Below are 23,434 nucleotides of genomic sequence, written 5' to 3'. Positions count from 1 at the left end.
ACCAAACTAAAACAGCTTTATATTTGTTTAGCAAATATTCAAATAAGACAGCAGTTGGTATATAAATTTATGTTTATTGATTTCATTCAGAATCACTTTGATTATTTTGTTGTTATGAAAGTATTTCGACAACAATTAATTATAATTTTTCGGCTTCATCGATATAGCATCCCTTCTCTTAATTTACATTTTATGGGTAACGCATTGCTTAAAAATTGCGTTTTATACTCCACTCATTTACAATTTGAACTTCGAGACCTGAATTTCTGATAGTGATTCGTCACAGAGATGCTGTTCAGCTGTTCAATAATACTTTTATTTGTTCTGCATTTTATTGGATTGATAAGCGGCAGTTTACCTAATTCATCGATACAAATTAATGACGATGAAACACGTATCCGAAATTTCCCGTTTAGCCTGCACAGATCCGCAAGTATTAATGGTACAATTTGGAGAGGTCATCTTAACGTCCATTACGCTACTCTTGAGAAATCAAATGTGGTAAGCATTTCCTGTAGGAAACTCTTTTAGGAGTTTTGAAATTTAAAAACTTGTGAGAAAAACTGGAACTAATACATAAATGAATGATGTGTCATCGCATTTCTGCAAGCAATTGCTTACGTTATTGTTATGTTACGTAGCATCAGACGTTAAGAATTTCCTCCTCTAATATAGTGCTAATAAATATTTTCTTCTATAGGCTGATCAATATTTGCTTCATATAATGCTAATCAATATTTACGTCATGTAATGCTAAACAGTATTTATTTAGAAATGGATTGTTATAAGCTGTTTGTTTAGTTAGATCTGTTACGAATCCACGTTCGCTTGCATGATGTGAATAGGTTCATTAACACCAGTAAATTGTTGTTACGAGTTACTTCTCCGATCGATGCCATATCATTTGCGTTACCAACCGGGTAAGTTCCATATTTCGTTTTTTGACTGAATCTGTTAAGCAAATCACTATACGGGTAAACATTTGTGATTGTAACATGTGGAGTTTTTATAAACCTGAATTCTGCTGAAAAGACTTTTCTAAATAAAATATGAACAATGGATTGTTATGCATTTTAAAAAATTAAGTATTTTTAAGTCTCTGAATAAAGTTAACGTCGAAGAATCCATGTTACTGCATATTTGCTGTGAAGTTCTTTTATGGTTTTATTTTTTATCTCCGTAAAGTTTTTTTTTTTTTTTTTTTTCACCAAATAATGCAAAGAAGGTAACTATATCATAAAACAAAGAAAGAGAGAGAGAGGGAGAAATAGAGAGGACGAAAAGGATGCCTTAAGAATAATTCCAAATCAAGAAGTGAATTTCATTCATTTAGCTCAATTTTTATTGGTAATAATATTTCAATTCTTTTATAAATTATCTTAAGCAATTTTTGTTTTTTATAGAAGTGGTCATTCAGAATACGTTGTGATGTTACCTGGTCTAGATGTGCATACTGCAAAACCATTCATTGACAACAGATCTATTTATTTGGTTATTTTAGTCGTAGCAAATTCAAACGATATTTTAACTTACAGCATTTCTGTCAAAATTTATGATCGTTCTCAATACAACGTTATGTACATCTTCAATTTTTTCAAAAATTTGACATTTTTTTCGACTTTTTGATTTGATTTTAGACTAGCAACTATTGGCCTTGCTGATTTTACTGAAATTTGAAAATTAAGTCCTACTGCAGAGTAAAGGTTACCTGATACAATCACATAGTTATTAAGTCTGTGCTATTTGCGTCATTGCTGTGACGAAATTGGTCTGAAGAAATTGCATACTTTGCTTTGCTCTGCATTTTAAAAAGTTATTATGTTCCCAAAATGACTTAAATATGATTCAGTTTTGTCGTAATATTTGATTTCCTTCTTGTTGCAGTTTGCGTCCATCAAAATTTAACCACTCTATTTCGAATCAAAAGGTTCTAACATTGATGCCAGCTGCATTTAGAGTTGACATTTCTGATGTTTCTATCCGAATGCTTAAGATATCTGTGATTAGTAATGATAATTCATGTGCTTGGATAATGATTCGAAACTATTCGGTAAGTTTAGAAGTTTAGATTTTCTGTTTACAGTAATTTATTAGCTTTTGATAATGTCCGTTTGACCGCTTCATTGTGCTTCAGTGGTTGAATGTAAAGATTCATTTTCAGACTTCATTTCTGCATTCAAGGATGCTTGCTATAAATTCTTCCATGCGAGTATCATTCACTCGAAAAGCATCGCTCGTACTGCTCGCCAATTCACCATTGCATGTTTTTGTAATGATGATGAATGATGACCGTGCATGCAATATATTTGCTCCTACTCGTACGTTTGCATTCTGCATTTCTTGAAAAATGTCAGCTGCTCAATGTAAATTTTAGCAGTTTATTGTAAAGCAGTGCAAATTACTGCACACGGAATCGTTTCTGCTGTTACTTTAACAGTCAGAGTGTAATCATTATTACATAGTAGCAGAATTGGTTGCTAGCAAGTAAATATCTTTACTAATACAAACAGTTTTTTTATGAAAAGAATTTGAATTTAATTTTTTTTTTTCCTTCTTAAATCTAACTACAAAGCAAAATGTTGACATAAGCTTCTAGAAATTATGAAATTAAGGAGAATATAACCACAGAAAGAAATTCGACATCAAGTTTAGTATAGTAGAATCAATTTCAATATATCCCTTGGTAACAACGACGGTGTTTTATTTGGTATTAGTTGTTGTATTCCTTAGAAGCGATCAACTTATGCCGCCTCTTCATTGCAGGTAAAAATATGCATTTAGTAATACGATTTAGCAGTTTTTTTTTTGCCCCACATACATTTCAATTTTGTAGGAATCTCAAAACAAATACCTCTTCCAGCTGCACGTAATTTTTAATTTGAGAAGATATTTTTGGTCACTGGGTAAGGTTTAGGTATTTTGATTGCTGGTTTTCAAACTCTTGTATTTATGCGTTCATTTTATTCGAAAAAAGCTAAAGAATTTTTTTTAGTCAGGGTGAAACCGATATGCCGCTGATCGTTCTATTAGATGAAAATAATTTAGAAGCATCTTCAGGTTCTACACAGCAGGTTACTTAATTGTGTTCAGCTTTCACCTGATATTTTTTGCCATTGCTTATATGCTCTTGCAAATAAAGTCGGCATTAATATAAAATGGTTATAAATAAAAAAAAATCATATTGTCTCTAGATAATAATTTCTTTGTTTTTGTAGTATTTAAATTTGTTTCATGAAATGTTTTCCAGAAAACCATACGTGTTAACAATTCACAAGGTATTCTTGTGGATATTGAAATGGATAAGGACAAGCAGCAACCTGTGAAAGGTATGCTTACAATTATTCACAAAATTTTATTGTTTCCGAATGAATATTAAAAACTTCATGATTTTACTGACTAAACTTAATAATTGCATTTGACAATTTTAATGTGTTTTACCTTTATCGTTGATTTTAATTTTGAAATTCTGACGACGTGATAAAAAAGAGTAACCGTACATCGTGTTTAGTTACCAAACCTTATAGCCTTATATAAAACCTTATATTTAATCGGATATTAAATTTGTGATATGCAGTCCGTGATTCATGCACAATTAGATTTGCTTAAATTTTTAAGACTTTTTAATTGTGTAAATTTAATAAATAGTTTTAACTCCATCTGTAATATTTTGTTTTATATTTCATAATTTTATAAATATTACTTTCAATAAAGACATAACTGAGTGGTAATTTACAGATATCGAATTGCTGAAGACTAATAAGCAACGGTCCGTTAGTACTGATACAAATGAAATTGTTGTGCAAAGCTTTGAGGTGAATTTTCTCGCAACTACTCACATTATGAATTATTGAAAGAAATGAAATGGGTATGAAGGAAATAGTAGGAATAGATTTTCTTTTCTTTCACCTTTTAATATGCGTAATATTTTTTTACTGTATATTTCAGTCGAATTGGAAGCATTACATTACTTATTTTGCTTGGTTGCTAATTATACTTCAATATTTTCATACATTATTATTGGTAAGTTTAGTAACCGTACATCTGTTTAGTTACCAAGCCTTATAGCGAACACATTTACTGAATATTTAATCGGATATTAAATTTGTGAAATTCAGTTTGTGATTCGTGCATAATTAGATTTACTTAAATTTAGGGATCAAATTTTAGGATCAGTTGACATTGATGACAGATAATTTGGATGTCTGTCATTACAACATGGAATGCTCGGTTGCACTAGGACCGTTTATGACATTTAACCACATGTACAGTAATGTAGGATATTTATTATTCGGTTTTGTTTTCATCGTTTTAATCAGCCGTCGGTAGGTATATATATAGCTACTCAAGCATTGCCATTGTACGATCAAAGTTCAGTCACGAGATTGTAACATAAAGAACATCAAAATTCTGATTTTAATAATTTATCTTTCCTTTAGCACATTTTTCGTTCTCTTATATTTCGTTAGCAAATCTTAAAAGAATGGAAGCAAATCTAGGCAAGCATAACTTTCTTAGGATAATTAGCATATTTTATAATACTAAGCATAATTGCCATATTTCATAATATTATCTCCTCAACCCTTCCTTTCAATTTAATCTGTTAGTAAAACGATGAATCAATGAAATTAGATCTAAACATATCATAGTAGTTCATGTAAATATTAACTTTTTGCTGAAGTTATAAGTGCTGCAAATACCGCCTCTGTGATGGATACAATTATTGCCCGCAAGTTTTTCTTAATGTTGGTCTGATGATGTGTTTAGAGACTTTTGCTAGCGCTTTCTATCATATTTGTCCGAATCCGCGAACCTTTCACAATGGTAACTTTTTTCTTATGATTTTCCAATTTAGTTTTATTCCAGTTATTGATATATTGCTGTGCGATTTAAAGAGGATTTTTTTAAAGGATACTTTCCTGATTTCTCTTTTTTTGAGATATATGATGTAATTGATAAATCGCTTTAATGGCGTTTCAAGTTTCTGGTTTAGAACCAAAAGCTGTTTAGAAAAAAGAAGTCATGCAACCAGATATTTCCAACGATAAAGTAATCTTAACAGTCCATCAACCTACAGATACGTTATTTGTCGAAATTGCTTTGATTCTCCTAATGGTACGGTTCTATTTTGTTCGCCGTGGCGGTATTTCACTAAACGGAATCTTCTACTCAATTACATTTGCCATTGCTTTCCATTTTGCGAGTAATGTATGTTGCAATATTTTTTATGATTAATAAAAAAACATGAGAATTCAGTATTCTGTAATCTTTTTTGTTCTCTTTTTGTGTTCCCTTTGCATTCTGAAAATTTTTGTGTGAGTTTTGATACTCTTACGGCTCCATCTTTATCATCATGTATATCAAAAACAATTTATTTACTTAATGAAATTTGTAGTATCAAAACTTACACAAAAATATGGTTTGTTTATGAAAGATATTGTTTACCTTCCAAAACAATTGTTTCTTGCTGGAAAATGTGTAGAACCGTGAAGATTCTAATGATTTCTTTATGTTGTAAGAAATAAAAAAGTAATTGAATTCAAAATACCACTTCACTTGGATTTCACCGATACAATTACAATTCATTTGCTATTTCAGGCCCTAACATTAGCGATTATTCTCACATCAGGATTGCTATTGCTTATCGCTTTCCAGTATCATTTATTTCTTAGCAGTCAATCGTCTACTGGTACTTTTGCTATTTTGTGATGTAGGCTTGATTGGTCCACTATTTTATGTTCCATACAAATTTTCCATTTCTTTCATTCAAATTAAAATTTATTGTTAGAATCTACTCCATCTCGAGACTGCAGGAAATGGTTGCAGTATTCTTGGCAATTGCTCATAAGAAATGGAATGGACAAAACTTTGAAATTGAAGAAGTAGGCCTGTTCATTGCTAATTTTCTAATTAACTTGCATAGATTAGGACTACACATCTTTTATCACATCAGTTATAATTATTTCTAATTATACTTCAGTTAAATTGAAATTGTTGGACATCTCTTATCACAAATTTACTACGAAGTAAGCCTAATACTATAGATATATTGCATTGAATGACGATATTCTTCATGATTTTTCCTGAAAATAATAGAGATATATATCAACTATCAGAAATCTTGTTGCAGAATATTGTTGGTTTGCAGTATTGCATGTAATATCGCACTAGTGTTATTGTTCGAGACAGGTATACTGCAAACATTACACATCACATTGTATATTATAATGCTTAATACTGCTGGCTATTTTATTTATTACATTTCCTGTAAGGTCAGATTCGATTTTGATAATAATTTCTGTTGAATCTTTTGCTCTCTCTCTCTTTCTCTGTGCTTCTTTTGATCTTTCTGCTCCAGAATTTAGCAGATTTTCGACTTAAAATATTTCTAAAAAAAATAAGCGTGAATGCAAATATTTCCTTTTCTCTATGATTTATTAGCTATTAGTTTATGATCGTTCTCCTTTCGGTATCATAAATCCGTAAGAGTTTTTCAGTGGTTATATAACGTGCCCTTTCGTGGTGACCTTGATTCTGATCCTGTATTAACTCTAAAGCTTTAAGAATATATTTCGTTAGGCCTTCTAGATTGTTCACAGCTGACATATTACTATTTCATTAATGGCTGAAATATAAGAAATGTTTGTGCTGGAAAGATAAAGATAACAGTGAGGGGGACTATGAGAAATAAGCAAATAAAAGTCAGGTAATCCATTACTTTTCTATAAAATCATGCATATCGCATGGCTTTCTTATGGCTGCTCATAGTTTTACCGTAGTTCTAAATTCCTTGAGTCCACCGGATTAAAGATTTTGAAAATGATACTGTGCTTGTAATCAGTGAACTGAACAGATGGATAGATTTATCGAGCTCATTGAATAGGAATTTATCCGGGTCTAGTATTTTGAATATTCTGAGATGCTAGCTCATCTAATATAGCTATGGAAGAAAAAATGGGGTACAATAAATGTAAATTGGAAAAAGCCTAATTGCTTTCTCCAAAAAGATAAAGAATGAGTTGCTTCTCCTAGTTAGTATTGCCACCAACCTTAAGTATTCCAAATTTTTGAATTACTAGAGAATGAAAGTACAAATTATTTTCGGGAGCAAAAGATTGAAAAAATTTGCCAGTGAGAAACTGATTATTCAAGTTGTCGTTTGGATCAGGTTTTTGCCACTGTAAAATTTTATTAGTAGTCAAGTGAATCATTTGACTTGCTGAAGTTCTTTGGTATGTGAAGACGATCATCAAATCATTGTCTCATTATTTGGCAAGTTTTTTCCACAAGAAGTTGTCCACTATTCCGTTTCCAACAATAATATTAAAAAATTCGTATTATAAATTTATTGTTTGTTACCAACTATTTTCAGATTATTAATGGTGAAACAATCCTTAAATATGGTCTTGTTTATGCTATTACTTCGTTTCTGCTTTGGATTGCTGCATTTTATTTCTTCAATCATAGCAAGAACGATTGGACTGTAAGTGAACACTCAACTACAACTAAATGTCATAACAACAAGAAATGATTTAAAGGGAAGGAGTTGTATTAAATAATTAAGATAATTGCACAATAACTTATAAGTATACTTATAATATTCGTTTGCATTAATTCAGAAAAACTATCCAAAAACTTAGAAAGGAAGAGAAATGACTGCGCAGTTTCTTTTCTCTGTGTCTTCATTGTTTTATCATGAAGCTTCTCCTACAATGATTTCACTTCAATTTATAAATTTCTGGAATTTAGCTAACAGCAGCACAAAATCGAGCAATTGCTGAAGAGGAATGCAAAGTGTTCCAATACTTTGACTCTCACGATATTTGGCACTTTATTTCTTCTCTGGCATCGTTCTTTTCATTACTTACGATTGTCGTCCTTGATGATGATATAATGATTTCCAAATCCGATTTTGGTCGACGATTGATTTCTGCCTTCTGAATTTCTTCCTGATTGCATACTCCTTTCCTATTTTTGTGCATCTCCATACCTTTACTCTGTTAACACTGATTTTCAGCTCTTTTATTCCATACTTTTTCCTCTGCATTATTTCTACTTCATTTATTGTTGTTCCGGTCAAGTAAAGTTTATCTTCACGTATTATAATTCTCTGAAAGTTGAAAGCGTTGATCTGATTTACAATTTATAACTGATTACTAATTACTGTAAATAAGAACTAACAGATGTATATGAAGACGTATATTATAGATGTATATGAAATTTTGTCGTAACGCAAGAAGTGGTCAGTTAAAAGATGTGATCTCACTTATCATTTACATTGAGAAGAATTTTAATCACAGTTTAGTTTACATACAGATATGTTAACAAAGATACATTAAACGTTGTGACGTTATTGTTACACTGCTGATTTCAAACAACGCTTCCTAAATTTCGAAGCAAGTGGTAAAATAATTTCAGCTACGGCGAATAAATTATTCAATTTATTCAATGGGAAATTACTTGTTCACTCCCTCGATTGCATTTAACTGCTTCGATTACTGCTCTTAATTCTTATCATAAAGTCCTGAGATGAATAAACGGAACTTCTTTCGCAACTATAGTAGGATCTCTCGGCTGCTATGCATATATTTGTCACTGAATAACTGTTCGCTTTCTACTTTTATTGCTTTTTTTTCCGCTTAATGGCAATAATAAAAGATTCATATTTTTTTCTGATAGAAAAATGAGAATCACAACAGCCTGTCATTAACTGTACGTAAAACCTGTATTGAGTGCAGAAGCAGAAATATAAGAGTGGAGATGAAGCATTAAATATTACGTTGAAGTGTTGCTTTTATAAATAATTATAGGTCGTGGAAGGAGGAGAGAGAAATGCAAAGAACTAGCCGGAATTCATCTCCCTGGAAAATTGCATTGACCTTCTTTCTCAAATGGATATAAATTGAGATGCGGACGTCTCAGCAAGCACCCAACACTGTTCAAAAGCTTCTTTCTTCCTCTTCTCTCAAATATTATTTTCCTCTGATCCCCCGAAAGGAACGAAAATGTTCGATTCGACCACTTTCGCATTGTGCTGCATTATTCAATTGCAGTATGCACAATCCTCCGAATGGTTTCATCATGAACCTGCTCCTGAATGGGATCTTGGTAGGTCAGCTAACAATTCCTTATTAGAGTTTATTGAGTGATGTGAGCTAGACTGAGCATTTCATTTCAATAGGACATATCATAATCTGGGAAACCTACTAATTAACCACTTCAAGGATGAACTGCTGTAGAATTGAAAATCTACTGTTCCGATTTATTTTCAGTGCATCATTCAACTATAATTTCAATAATATAGAATTACATCCGCATAGTTCGAAAAGTTGTCGAATTTTAGGACAGCATTGGGATAAAGATGGCACTGCTTGGAGTGGTTTCAGCGGATCAAAGGGTGGAAAAGCTGGCGCAAATGAGTACGGCGATAAAAGACATGAATATGGTGACAGAGATCATGCCGGTTTCGCATATGGTAGCAAGGGCGCTGCGGACGGATTTTCCGAATTTGCAAAACATATTGCCGATGGACATGTTGCTGATGCACTGGAAGCTGGAGAACACGCACTTTCTGGTGAGGAATCTTGTTTTTTTAATTGTGGACTTTTGTCTCGAATAGTGAACTAAAAGCGTTACAGTTGATGTCCTGTTGTCAAAAATTCTCTATAAACATTCTTTCTCTCATTTAAGGAGCCGAAGGACACAAAAAATACTCATATTTCACACAAGGATCAGGACCACATGGATTTTACTCCAAAGGATATTGGGGAACTAACGGTGAGTTTTGCACTTAGACGACATAAAAATTTCAATTTAAATTCTTTTGCTCGAAAAGTTTGGTAACTTATTTTAAAAAAAACTAAGCACACAGCTCACTTTTGTGTTTTTTTTTTTCCCGTTTAAATTTCCTTTATGTTTTGTTTTTAGGTAATAACACAAATAATATTTTAATTTCACACTGAAAGTGCCTTTTAGGTTATGATCACGAAGCAGAGAAAGAAGCCCATGTAAAAGACGCTAACCATGGTGGTTTCAAGGAAGGTTATGAACATGCAGACGCTGATCACGGCTTGGCGCATTCTGCTTGGGATAAAGTCGCACGTAGCAAAAGTAGTAATGGGCATGGTCACAATCATGGTGCCTGGAAGCAAGGTGTCAAGGAATGGGGCAATAGTGAACACGAAGATGGATGGAAAGATTCTAGTAATGAGCATCTCCATAATTTCCATCATGGCGGGAATTGGGATTAATCCAGAAGAAACCTTGATATAAAATTTTAGACCTTTTATTAACTTTAATTTGGACATAGTCTCGTTTAAATTTCCTTTATGTTTTGTTTTGTTAGATATACAAATATATTGCTACAATCAAAGAAATTATAAAAGCATTCAATAGTATTCAATATGCTTCATGAAAGTAAGATACGCTTTTATCATATCATACGTCCTTATACGTAACGGACAACGTGAACGTACGTACGTACGTAACGTGAGTACTAAATAAGCAACCGAAATAAAGAGAAATTCAGATGGGTGATAGAGAAGCCCGCAACTTTCCAATTTCAGGTTTAGGATACCATTTATTGTGCCACGGATCTAATAATAAAGTAAAAAAGTGATGTGAGAACACAACTATCAAATTAATGTTTTTCTTCAAATTCACTAAATTTTATGCGAACTCAATTAAAAGTTGTCATTCTAAGGAAATTGAAGAACTTCATTCCACGAGTTACCAAACAAGTGTAATTAATACTCCCGAGAAAACTGCAATCTCCTTGGGAGCTCTTTGCGGTGTGGTTAACCTTATGGGCCGTGATCTGTCGCTAATTTCATAAAAGTGGCATTTAAAGAGGACGCATTGTTGGCATTTGGCAAGTTGGTCCAGTTTCTTAGCTTGCGCTAATTCCGTTCCGTTGGGAGCTTAGGTTGGGCTCAACTTCTTCGTTGCTGTCATTTCTTTTAAGAAGTTTAGTATTTTTTTTTTTTGTGGTATTTTAAGTTGGGAAATATATTGTGATTTGTGATAGCAGTTTAACTAATGACCTGGAGTCTTAAATGAGTCATTTGTTGAAAGAATGGAAAAAGAAGGTATGATTAGCGGCATTGTTGATGTGGTTAAAGGAGCTGGTTAAAAAATATGTGATTCATTGAATTTTAAAGAACGTTGAGCCATTTAATTCTGTCTTAAAGCGCGATTTGTTTATGACCAATAAAGTTGTTCATGTTGAGGAGGATGTTACTGAAATGATTGGCATCGAGAATTGCAAAATGATGTCAATAAACATGACATTATCATTGATAATATTAGTTGGGATGCGATTATGCCTAGGAACAGGTCCGAATACATGGATAGATGTGTCGTTTCGCATTAACAAGCTGAATTTTATTTGGTCTAAAGCCATACATCATCTTAGTGACAAGGCATTAATCAAACGTTTGAAGGTAATGATAGGAGATGAAGAACTTCTTGCTGAAATTTTGCCAAGTCTGAAATTTTTTATTTGGTTTGTCTGAAGATTGAATTGTATTTTTACTTCATTTTTGTCATTTTTAGGATGAATTGGACAACTTTGACTCGCTTTATTTGTCTGCGAAAGCAGCGAGTATAAAAAATGAGAAATTAGTTCTGGAAGAGGTGGATAATAAGCTTGTACAACTTCTTGAGAAGTATGGTTTGGGATCAGCAGTGACTGCTTATATGAAGGTATGTAGAGTACCTTAAAGCATTTCTCTTGGAAGGCATATGCACTCTTAAAGTGTGTATCTTGTGCATCATGCCTATTTAAATTTTTTATTTTTCCTATCTAAATTTTTATATTTTTTTATCTTTTGTGATATATTAAGATCTCCAGATAGAAATCGTTTCTGTTATTCTCAAAGCTTAAACTTAAAAATTTTCGAATTGATGCAACAGTTGAAGGAAAATTTACATTGTATTTTAGAAATACAAGTGGCGAGACGAAGAAGAAGAAAACAGTATTCTTTCTTCAGAGAAATTTAAAGATCCAAAACTACAAAAACTTTGGCATGCTGCGCAGAATTCGCGTTTTTCTAAAAATGAACAGAAAAGTAAAGTTCCTTGTTTGTGCGTTTATGTGCATTTGTTTGTTTGTGCAGAAGAAATATTGATCGGAGTAGTGACACTGGGGATTTTAGGTGTTTAAAGTTGACTATTCATTTGAATTTATGGTATTTTGCAGTTTTTAACTATTTTCATAGCTAATGTATGTGAATAAATTGTTTCAGTTGTTCATAAGGAATTGAGAGATCATGAACGAAAGATGGCATTGTATGAGGAGAAAGTGCAGCTGTTCAACGAGCTCAATGATAATACTTTAACTGAAAATTCTTTCGAAATGAGTGATAAGTTGAATCGTGAACTGAAAGTCCATCATAATAACATTATAAATTCGTATGATAAATTGCATCAAAAAATTTTACAAGTATCGCGGAAAGTATTCAATAATGAAAAAGTGGAGAATTTGTGGCATTTGGTTAGTTATTTTCTTGCGTTTTTCTATTTTCATACATTGATCCTTTCAGTTTTTATATTGCTCAAGATTTATTGGTGATAACTGCTATTTTAAAAAATATAGTCCACTTTGAGGCGACAAATTTTTTCTCATGTTTTATTGCTTCTTTCAATGTATGTTATCTCCATATCTGTAACAGCAAAAAATGTGGTTAGTAGAATTAGCAAAAAAAGAAAAGTTACCTCTAACACGTTGCCCTAATAAGGAACAAACTGAGAAACAAGGATTATATAGCAGTAACACTTATTCAAAATCTTCATTAATTTTTTTTCCTAACTTTAAAGTTTCATTATCACAAGTTCTTGTGAATTCATAATAACGATTCTTTAGTTTAGGCAACGCAGAATCCGAACTTCACTATGTCAGAATTGGAATCAATACGAGTAGAACTGAACCATTTTGATAAACGTCTTGAGAAGATGAAGTATCACGATGAAGAACTTAAGGCTGTGAAGAAAGAGCAGGAGAAATTGGGCAAGCTTAATGTATTCGATGAAGATATCAGTGGTTTAGAGGAAGAAAATAAACGTTTGCTACGTAAACTTAGGAAATTGGAAAATTATTTGGAAACAAAAATTGTTCATACAGAATTGTAAGTAGGTTGTTTCTCGCATTTATACTGTTATTGTTCGTAAACATTTCGATAACGGCTTCAATGGTGAGCTGCTAACCTAGTAGGAAGCACTTTTAACTGAAAGAAATATGTCTAGGATGGAAAGTCCTTGGTATATAGGACCGTATCCAAATAGCGTTCGTGATTTAGTTGACTTGTTTACATACATCTCAGTATGCTTATTCTATATTAGTAATTGAATCTTGTTCGTCACATGTCTTCAACTTTTAAGAGTCCTACGTTAAGCTTACCCCTTTTTTATGTGTATGACGGTGCTGATGTTTACTTCAAGTGAGCTGGATTACAACATAATTGTAAAGTGTCTTTGTAAGTTTCATACATTACTAGCGAATTATGGAGCGAGATTGTTAGAAAGTAAATTTTGTAATAAAATATACAGAATATAGATGCTATGTTCAGTAAATAAAACTTCAAAAGTTTTAATTTCTGCTTTGAGCATAAATATAATGAGCAATTTACAAGAAATTTTTCCACTGTAAAAAAACACATCAATGTTCATGTTTTTGTCAGTGAACAACGTCGAAGTATAAAATTTTTGGCCAGAATACACGGTTCATCATCATTGTATACAAGTAACAAAAGATAAAAAATATATGATAGAATAAGAATGAATTCAAAAAGTAGTAGAAACTAGACGTGATTTTGTAGATTTAACAAGCAGGGTAGCTGTATCACTTTGCAATATTTATTTTTTTTTGAGAAGGTAATGTTAATTTTTTCTTTAGTCCGAGGTGTTTAAAATTTAAATATTACAAGCTTTAGAAACACTAAGTTTTTCTCCATTTTTTTACTGGATTTTTCTTGTTCTTCAAAAATACAAGACTGGAAAAATACAGAAAACCTAGTTTATTACTAGCACAATAATCATTAAATACTGATGTTCATATTATTTTAAGTTTTGCTAACCAACAGTAATCCATCCTTGATCATTGATTGATTGCTGACTTCCTGGGCCATTATTCTGTAAAAAAAATAAGCAACTGGATTGTTATTAAGCTTTAAGTTTGAAATTTGATGACGGATCCGATAATAACAGACTTGATGAAAACCTGACTAAAGACACTTACTAGAATTATAAAACAAGCTTAATTATAATTCCGTGTCATTATATCAAGCGAAAATCATTCTTTTGAAAAAAATCAGTTATCACAGTTAATTTTATTTACTTTTTGGTGATGGCTTCGATCCTAATTATTATAATTGTAATAATATAGGAAAAAAAAAACTTCCAAATGCTCGGGGATAAAAACTATATTGCGAAATTGTTGAAATGCAAATGATAACAACTGATAAATACATTTTCTTAATCCTGATAGGTTATTCTGGATGAAACACATTCTAGGAAGATCAAAAGGTGACCTTCCATTTCTAACCTTTAGCTCCATGTTTCTGCGTTTGCTTAACCTCCTTTCTATCAAATAATTCTTGTCAGACAAAAATTTGTTTAATTTTGAATAATCTCAGAAGTGAATTTGCGCAGCTCAAATTCTTCATCTGCTAGAAGAAAACCCGAATGACTAATGGATAAGGAAATATTTATTTTTATCCTAATTTTTTTTTTCTTCCATCTCAAAGCATGTTCTGCTTAGGTTATGATATTCTACAATACCGATAACTATGGTGTTATCAGTGATAATGAATTGAATGACAAAAAATGTTTACAAAATTGTCATTTACCTGATCATTCTGCTCAGGCTTCACGTAAACAGACTGCGAGGTATAATAATTCGATTGTTTGGAAATGCTTTCATCATCTATGATCGATTGATCGTAAATACTTTTTGGTTGATTATTTTTACCGTCGATGCTCTAAAACAATTTCTGTAATTGTTCAAATATTTATTACTAATTAAAAAAACAATTATGTGCTAGAAAAGACTGAAAACAATTACTATCGGAGATTCCAATCATATATTTTCAAATTTCAATTTAAACAGTTTCTAATTCCTTCAATACCATTGTGTCATATGACTAATAATAGTGCATGCTGAACAAATATTTGGATAAAAGTGCTTGATTTTTAAACATGTTTGATGCTTAGATTTTGTAAAACTTTTCATTCTTTTCGTCTCTTTCTTTTTCTCTCCCTATTACATAAAGTTAAAATGTGTTTTATTTTTGCTCATTATTCAATTATTTAAACAGCATCAGACTAACCACTGCATTTGATACACCACTGAACATTTGACTACTGGATAATTGTGCATTATAACCAGCACTCGAATATTCCCTGTATTTAGTCGGCCAAGCGAACTGTCCAATACTTTTGTTATTGGCGAAGGCACTATTTTGTTGTCGTAAATTTCCACCTCCAAAATTTTGATAGGGTTGTAGGACTTCAGTGAAGGAGTTTCCGTGATCAAAAGACGATTTCTGATTGATTTGAACCGGATAACTTGGTGGCGGCATTGGCAATAGAGGTTTCATCCGATAATCGTTCGAAAAATCGCTATTTCTATTTTCAAATCCAGCCTGATCGTTGTTTAAGCTGTTGCTATTACTGTTTAAATTGAAATTACTATAAACGCTTGGTGACATACTTCCAGTGTAACCATTTCCCATCATTAGTTGTTGCTGCTGCTGCTGATATTTTCTATTCCCAAAAATACTTTGAGCATTTGATGGAATATTCCGTACATTTGATGCAGTATTGCTCATTTGATCCACGGCTAAGTTTGAAATTTGTTCTAGAAACATTAAAATATTTGAAATATTTAACAACTAATTTTTCCTAGTATTCTGGTTTACTTGATCCACCAATAAGTGTGCGCCTTTACTTGAACAAATCGGTAATTATATTAAGCTGCCGAAGCAAACATACATCATCAAGTACAAATTAAAATCAGTAAATGAAGCTAACGCGGTATTTCCTGCAGAGAAATCCATTTCGATTCGAAATTTTGTTGTTGATCTGTGACCGGCTGTACAATTTCATCAATAGTACTTTGTATTTCATTAAGATGATTCTCATAATTACGGCCATCATTGCTATTGATGCTCCTGTTATTGTTGCCATTATTTATATCATTCCGGCCTACAAAATTTGACATACTCTCTTCTTTCAAAATATTAAAAAATTTGCTACAATTTTGAGAATTTTAAGGACTAAAACTGAACTAAATAAAGATAAGAAAAAATTTAGGAATAAATAAATAAGTATATTTATTTATTTAAATTAAAATCGGAATCTCAACTGAATTAAATTTGAGAGATTAGCTAACCTTCGTAATAAAGTTTTTCGGAATTATACTCATTCTCTTTGTCATTATATGCTGCTGCAAAGAAGCGCCACTCCGGTACGAAAAGATAAAAGCAATTACGACGTATGATATTTAAAAATATTTCCGCTCTCAAATAATCCCTTTCAATACCGAGCTCCGGTAAACAGAAATCATAACAATCGCTACATCTCTTTCCTGAATGAAGTCTTTTTGCAAAGCTGAATCTCCAAATCTCACAATAATACTCTTCAAAATATTATTGTGAGATTTGGACAGTAACTGTTCTCATTAAATATTTGAGATCTTTAGCTTAAAACAAATTTTATCATATATATATTTTTAATATCTCAAATTTTATCATATATATTTTAAGCTCAAAAAATGCACGAACATATATATTTTAAAGCTCAAAAATCTGCAGAATTATATTTCACTATTTTCAGAATAAAATCAAAGATATACCTCTCTGATCGGATTTAGTATAATTAAGCAAGATCCACCGTACGCCATCACATTCAGGAATGGAGGGATCAAAAAGTGCCGACGAATTACCGAAATATGAACCAGGCAAGAAATTCCACACTTCTTCCCATCCATAGATTTGTTCCTTACGCTTAAAATAACAATAAAATTGAAATATGTGATTAATTTATAAAACAATTGAATAATGAAAAGTAATCAAAAGAAATTTTAAGTGAACCGAACGTCAATGAAGGAGGAAACAGACCTTAAGAGCATTTTGCGCACCAATTTCAAGAGAATACTTATCGGGCATCGTTGACACATTCATGTTCATCACAAAACAAACCAAATTTTTGTTACTGTCTTTTAGAGTTGAATCAATTATTGCTATTCTTCTCTATAATTCACTTCTGAATGTTGCATAAACACAACATTTTCAGCAATCCTTATTCATGTATATTTTACCAAGTTTAATTTTGATAGCCTACTTTGAACACCGTGAACATTATTTCCACACTGAGTAATATGAAACTTACCAGAATTTATACATTCATTTCATAGCTTAATTAATTACATTAACTTTATCATCTCGTTTTAATACTGCTTGATTTATAAATCTCACAGAAGATTAATTATAGAAACGTAATTTCAGATAATCTCAACCGATTATTCGAAAAAATCATGAAGATTATACAGATGATGCTTTAATAAACTACTGCAACAAATGCAAATTATGCAAAAGAGTACATCATCTCACGCCTCAGATTTTCCAGAAATAGGATTTAAATCTTACAAAAGTTCCACCAACTTCAAATTAGAATTGATAATTACTAGTAACTACTAATTATTCTAAAACAAGTGATTTTTCTGCCTCTTCATATCATTTATATTTTCAATAAAACCTAAAAGTTGAATGATTTTTCAAAAGTAAAATTTACCATTTTAAAATCGTATATAGCAATATAGTTGTTCTTAATTGGTAAATTCCCCAATATTTCGAATCTAACTTGACGATTATTTTGATACATTTTGATTACAGTCGAATTTCCTTGCTGGTTACGAAATATGAGAGGTGGCATCCAAGAAAAATTTCGCGACTCTTGCTGCAGAATTTAAAGATTAAATTCACATTAACGATTAGTCGTACATCAACACAAATAACTTTTATGTTGATCGGCTAAATATGTTACTACAAATTGGCTAAGTTCTAATTTACATTAATGAATTATTGTGCAAATTGCAATTCAAGTTAATCTACACACTATAAAACTTCTCGGTGACTGCTGGAAAATCTTTTCTCAGAAAAAAACTAAAACGATTTTTGTAAAAGTCATCGTATTAAATTCTAATAGCTAAATTTTCCTCCTTTATTATTAATTTTACAAGCATTTTTGTTACTCTCTATCAACAATTTTGAAGGAACAAATGATTTCAATTTATAAGTTTGATCAGAGCTTGGAATTTTGACATACTAATTACGATGTGCAAGAAAGTGTTTCCATGGAATAACCTCAGCACCCTTTTATCAAGTCAGAAGTTAAATAAAAATCAGAAATTAAGGCACAAGAACGATTTGCTTAAACATTTTTTGTTTCAACTTTTGATGCATCGATTGGCTCAGATATAACTAAGTTTGTAGTAGAATTGGAACGGAAAGATATTTCTTGTATTTTATTGGATAAACTGAAAATTAGCGCTCTATGAGAGTTTTTCGGAAGGCTTTGCTGACTCTCCAAGCATTGTTCTTAAGCAGAAGAAACAAGATTTTTTAATTAAATATTCAATATAAAGTGTAAGACAAAAATAAGTATCACAGTGATATTTTGATTCTTTCTATTTTTGTAGAGATTTAACACGTACTAGTACTTGCTCTGTGATTATAATTGGTGGGCTTGCTGATAAGATAAGAAAGTTATGTTCAAATGTGCACGTTGTAAATCCTTAATTTCACTAATCTTTTTTGTACCCATATTAGGAAAAGATCGTTTGTAACTTTTTTTCAGAAAGACATTTTCACGAAATGTTGAAAGTGATATTTCGGCTGTTCCTACAATCAGTGTTGCATTTTTATTTGTGCGACATACGATTGGTTCCTATGAATTATATGGGGTAATGTTAAAATTCTACTTGGTGAATTTTTTTACTTAATTTTACTTATATCAGATTGTTTATTTAGCATTCCTAACTCCCTTCATTTTGTTTCCGCATTCTGGGAATTTCAGATGAAGAATTTACATTTTTCTAAAATGTCTCTAAAAAAAAAAAAAAAAAAAAGAGAAAAAAAAAAAAAAACTTACCGCAAGTCCCATGCTGAGAAATGAGATGACAGCTATAATGCAGCACGCAATAAACAAAAACAATAATGTAAACACGTAAGATTTATTTTTCGGCTCTCGAAACCAGTGCTTCAATTCAATCATCCGGTCGCGTTTTGAAAAACCTGCTGGTGACCTTTCTCTTGTACCATTAAATTTACATTGTGAATCATAATTCTGAAAATTTAATTAGCAGGAAATTAATGCATATGAAATATTCAATGGAATACCGTATTCTTTTGGGATGTGAACAATATTTAGTAATGTATTTTGATTAGGTTTGGTATAATACAAAAAGACTGTTTAAAACCAAAACATCAACCAATTTCTAACAAACTATTTTTTTTTGATTTTGTTTCCATCAATTAATTTTGGATAACATTGGCAAATGGCCACTTTTTATAACATACCTGTTCAGTCAGTCTCATTAAAATTATACATTTGCAAGAGAATCCACTTTGGTTCCTAAGTATTCCACCATACCTGTGATATGAATGGTTTCAGGGATTTGAGAAACATAAATCGGAAAGGCAGGAGAAAGTGCAAATGAATAATTCAGTACCTTTCGATACGTACTTCCCAAAATGAATCGCAAAAAATCTATATATTATTTCTCGGATATTGTTCTAATTGTAAGTAACCATATTAACCGATTTCTCTGTACTAGAAGGTAGCAAAATGGAGAAACAAAAAAAGACAATTTGAATTTTAATTTTTACAAGGACTCAGTGTGATTAGAGGTAAGAAAAAATTGATATTAGAAACGAGAATAGATGAGCTCAGATGATAATACCGTGAATTGAATACTTCCATCTGTTTCGTATCATTCATGCGAAAGGATGTTACAAGTAACGTATAAAAATATGAAAAAATATAACTAAGCTAAATAATCTAGGCGTAAACATGTAAATTCTTACATAACGTAAGTCACTTATGCTTTATGAATACAAAATAAATAAACTTTACAAATTACAAAGTGTAGGTTGGTCTAAACATTTTGCGAATATTTTTATTCGTGCTCGTTCCCTTTACTTTTCACATTACTTATATCGTTCATTAATTTGCGAAGTAAACACATGCGTGGACAGATGTTTTCCTTCACTTCACTTTCTGGATGATGTTTTTCTGTAATTTTCATATTTTTACGTTATTTTTGTCTTCCTTCTTTTTCCGTTAATCAGTCATTGTCTAACATTCAAAAAGCAATATGAGAAAAAATATACGAAGATTGAGAAAACTCAACACGAATCATCATCATTATCATCACCTTTAATTCTTTATTACCAAAATTTTCTCAGCTACCTTTCTTACCTCTTTTTCCTTATCTTTAAATGAAATACGAATATTTGCAAACATTGATCCTCACTAGTGCACTAAACAAACAAAATTCCTCTTCGCTACATTAACTATACGATAAGTAAATTAGTCCGTTGTATGCGAAGAGAACATTCTGTAGGCACGGCAAACTAATTGAGTTGTGGCGAAATAAGTCAACATTCCGATTCAGATTGGAAGTGCAAGAAAGATCAAGTGGGTTTGCAAAAGTAAATAAAACAAAAGGACAGCTTAATATATTCTGTGTATTTCTTCTGCAACAAGACTTAATTACAAATAAAACAACGCAATGTCTCAAATATGAATTCTACAGATGACACTTTCATGGGCTGCAGTATGTGTGTTCTAAACCTTTGCAAAGTATTTTTTTTTTATGTTAACAATAACAAAGTGCTAGACAGAGTAATGATTATCAAAAAAGAGCTGAACAAATGAAATAAGCAGGTAGGTAACAAGTGATATAGATACATAAATAAGCTAGGTAGCTTACCTGCTCACTACTTATAGGAAACAAATGAATAAACAAAGATAAACAAAGTTGGAGACTTACAGTTAACTTCAATTTGGATATAGCAATCGGATCGCCGGTTGAATTTAACACGTAGAAGGGTGTAAAATACTTCGCATATCGTCCATTTAAATTGTACTTTTCCAGGAAGTGATAATTATTACCGTATGTATTTTCAATCCATGTGCGGTAGGGAGACATCACATTATTAGCGTTACGTGTTGGTATAACTGTCGTTGCTACAGCTGATGCACACAATGATTCTATAGAATGTGGTACATCTTTTCCGTACAAATTTTCATTATTTTCGATTAAATTTATCCAAGAATTACGTCGTTTGATAGAACATGTCGTTGCTGGGACGCTGGATGATTCTGTACTACTGAGTGTAGCGCTGTCATCAGCATTCGTTGAAGAACGATAAGAAGGTGGTGGACCTCCTTAAAAAGAAATTTAAGAAAGGATTTTCAAATTGTTTAGTGCTCATAATTCCTTTTTTACTTCCTAATTATTTTTGAGTGAAGTAAATTAGTTTACGATTAAGAAAAAATTTTTTTAAGTTCAAGGATAGTTTTTTTTTTTTTGTAATTTACGCTTCAGTTTACAAAATGTTAAAAAAACTATGAGAGTGATTATAATTGTAAGGTGAATTATGATAGTTGAAAAGACTAAAAAAGAAAGAAAAATAATCTGGAGTGATTGCTTTCGATTATTTCGTAGAGCTTTATATAAAAAAAGATGGGTCAAAAAAAAGACAGGAAGTAGCGATTTTTTAAAAAAATGATATTCCTTTGCCAAAACCATATGTCCAACTATTAAATGAATTAAAAGCCATGAGTACTTCAGTCTACAAATTTCAGATTCCACTAATTATCAATAAGCTAACAATGCTTGAATGTCATCCTGATAAAACCGTATGTCCAAAAGAAGTTCCTCGTCTCTTTCTCCTCCACCATGTCAACCTACATTCCGTTGTGACATTGTCATATTATTCGTTAAATACCATTGCTGCTTATGCAGTAGCAAAAATCGATAATAAACGTCTAAATAATTTGGAATGAGAACGGTTTTATCTTGAAAAAATCTGAAATTACCTGTGAAGAAAGAGGATGAATTACCGGCTGATCGAAGTTCAGCATTAAGTTGTTGAAAATGAGTCTTTGATCGTCCGATTTGCATAAATTTCTGAACAAATTTCATGACACCGCAGCATTATGCATGATCAGAGAACGATTGAAGACGCACATGTGTAAATGGCCTATAGCTGTATCATTTCCCAAAAAGGAACAATATTGTTGATGATCATGTGAACAGAAGGAAGAACCGGTTCCTTGAGGAGTGTGACACGGGTTATGCGCGTGCGGGGGAGATTTCCATATAGAATGACGGGAAGACGGGAAGGTCAGGAAGGATAATAAAAAGTGGAAGAAGGAAAGAAATAAAGGAACTTGAAAGAAGAAAAGAGTTGATGAAGGACATTGAAGATCAGCATTTCGGTTGATTAGAGGAATGACCTTCCCTGATTTGAGACATTTCTCTCAAGAGTATGCTCAGAATATAAACATTTCTCTTCTCCCTCATTTATAATGAATATACTGTTACAGATAACTTATGTTAAACCCGTAACAAGTGACCGAAACTTTAACAGCGTACCCTAATCACCTTAGAATGACCTTAATCTCTCATTTCTGTGATGACAAAAATAATGAAACAACTTCTATTCCTTTGTTTATCATACGATACTGTTAAACATATCTATTGATATATGATGGGAAGTAGCGCTTATTAAAAGAAAAAAAAAATTTCATCTAAATTTAAACACTTGATAAATTTAGATGAAAATTTAAAACTGAAAGCATAACACCTTAATTTTTTAAGCTTCAAAACAAAATAAAATTAATGATGCTTAAAAGCTAAAAAAAAATAGAAATAGTTTTTCTTTCTTCATTTTCCACTTCTACCTTTATATTGTTTTAAAGTCTTCAAAGAAAATTAAGAACTCTTTTCTTTCCTAAATCAGTTTACACATCTTACAAGCCGGAAGTAAAAGCTGTCTATTCGTCGCTTCTAGTTCAACATGAGAACTACTCAAATACAAAATAAATTATGTTAGATTTACTGCACCTTTTTGATTACAGCAACTCACTCTTTCTCGTATCGAAAAAAAATACTTGTAAACCTTTTTTTTTTTTTCATATCTGAATACTTCGGACACTAAATTGACCTTCTATCAATTGAAATAAGCATTGGATTGCTAGGCAACATGCTGGAACATAATGACCATATGAATATTTGAGAAAAAAAATGTGAAAATAAATTTAGGATAGATTAATTGCAGTTTTCTGAAGTGTTAAGGTGTGCAATTAAGTTCCATTCCGAAATTATTTCAACCTGGCATCAAGAATTCAATATGGGCAATTTTTCACATGG

General features: G+C 31.6%; 4 protein-coding genes across 4 annotated transcripts; 3 read left to right on the top strand and 1 right to left on the bottom strand.

Annotated features, from left to right (window-relative positions):
* Nucleotides 1-379: 379 nt before the first annotated feature.
* On the top strand, nt 380-7,938 carry Bma-sid-1 (Uncharacterized protein; the record flags this gene model as incomplete). The annotated part of the gene is made up of 18 exons (XM_043082148.1): nt 380-457; nt 802-920; nt 1,404-1,577; nt 1,885-2,050; nt 2,162-2,318; nt 2,613-2,763; nt 2,993-3,071; nt 3,248-3,326; nt 3,736-3,812; nt 3,946-4,020; nt 4,168-4,322; nt 4,679-4,821; nt 5,075-5,205; nt 5,596-5,686; nt 5,786-5,879; nt 6,128-6,269; nt 7,370-7,480; nt 7,747-7,938. The coding sequence occupies 18 exons, from the start codon at nt 380-382 to the stop codon at nt 7,936-7,938; spliced, it is 2,214 nt and encodes a 737-aa protein (XP_042938082.1).
* Nucleotides 7,939-9,002: 1,064 nt separating this feature from the next.
* Nucleotides 9,003-10,247, top strand: Bm10523 (Uncharacterized protein; the record flags this gene model as incomplete). Its single annotated transcript, XM_001901494.1, has 4 exons — nt 9,003-9,105; nt 9,341-9,571; nt 9,688-9,774; nt 9,973-10,247. The coding sequence occupies 4 exons, from the start codon at nt 9,003-9,005 to the stop codon at nt 10,245-10,247; spliced, it is 696 nt and encodes a 231-aa protein (XP_001901529.1).
* Nucleotides 10,248-11,198: 951 nt separating this feature from the next.
* On the top strand, nt 11,199-13,125 carry Bm10524 (Uncharacterized protein; the record flags this gene model as incomplete). The annotated part of the gene is made up of 5 exons (XM_001901495.2): nt 11,199-11,438; nt 11,551-11,700; nt 11,939-12,065; nt 12,243-12,490; nt 12,865-13,125. The coding sequence occupies 5 exons, from the start codon at nt 11,199-11,201 to the stop codon at nt 13,123-13,125; spliced, it is 1,026 nt and encodes a 341-aa protein (XP_001901530.2).
* A 939-nt stretch (nt 13,126-14,064) lies between these two features.
* Nucleotides 14,065-22,183, bottom strand: Bma-pqn-73 (Uncharacterized protein; the record flags this gene model as incomplete). The annotated part of the gene is made up of 11 exons (XM_001901496.2): nt 14,065-14,124; nt 14,841-14,972; nt 15,321-15,850; nt 16,024-16,197; nt 16,385-16,579; nt 16,847-16,997; nt 17,112-17,243; nt 17,785-17,949; nt 19,144-19,338; nt 21,047-21,444; nt 22,099-22,183. 11 exons carry the CDS (start codon nt 22,181-22,183, stop codon nt 14,065-14,067), a joined length of 2,217 nt encoding a protein of 738 aa, XP_001901531.2.
* Between the last annotated feature and the right edge of the window lie 1,251 nt (nt 22,184-23,434).

Source organism: Brugia malayi, assembly GCF_000002995.4.
Source record: "Brugia malayi strain FR3 genome assembly, contig: Bm_v4_Chr4_scaffold_001, whole genome shotgun sequence".
NCBI lineage: Eukaryota > Metazoa > Nematoda > Chromadorea > Rhabditida > Onchocercidae > Brugia > Brugia malayi.
This window is presented reverse-complemented; position numbering and strand designations above follow the sequence as displayed.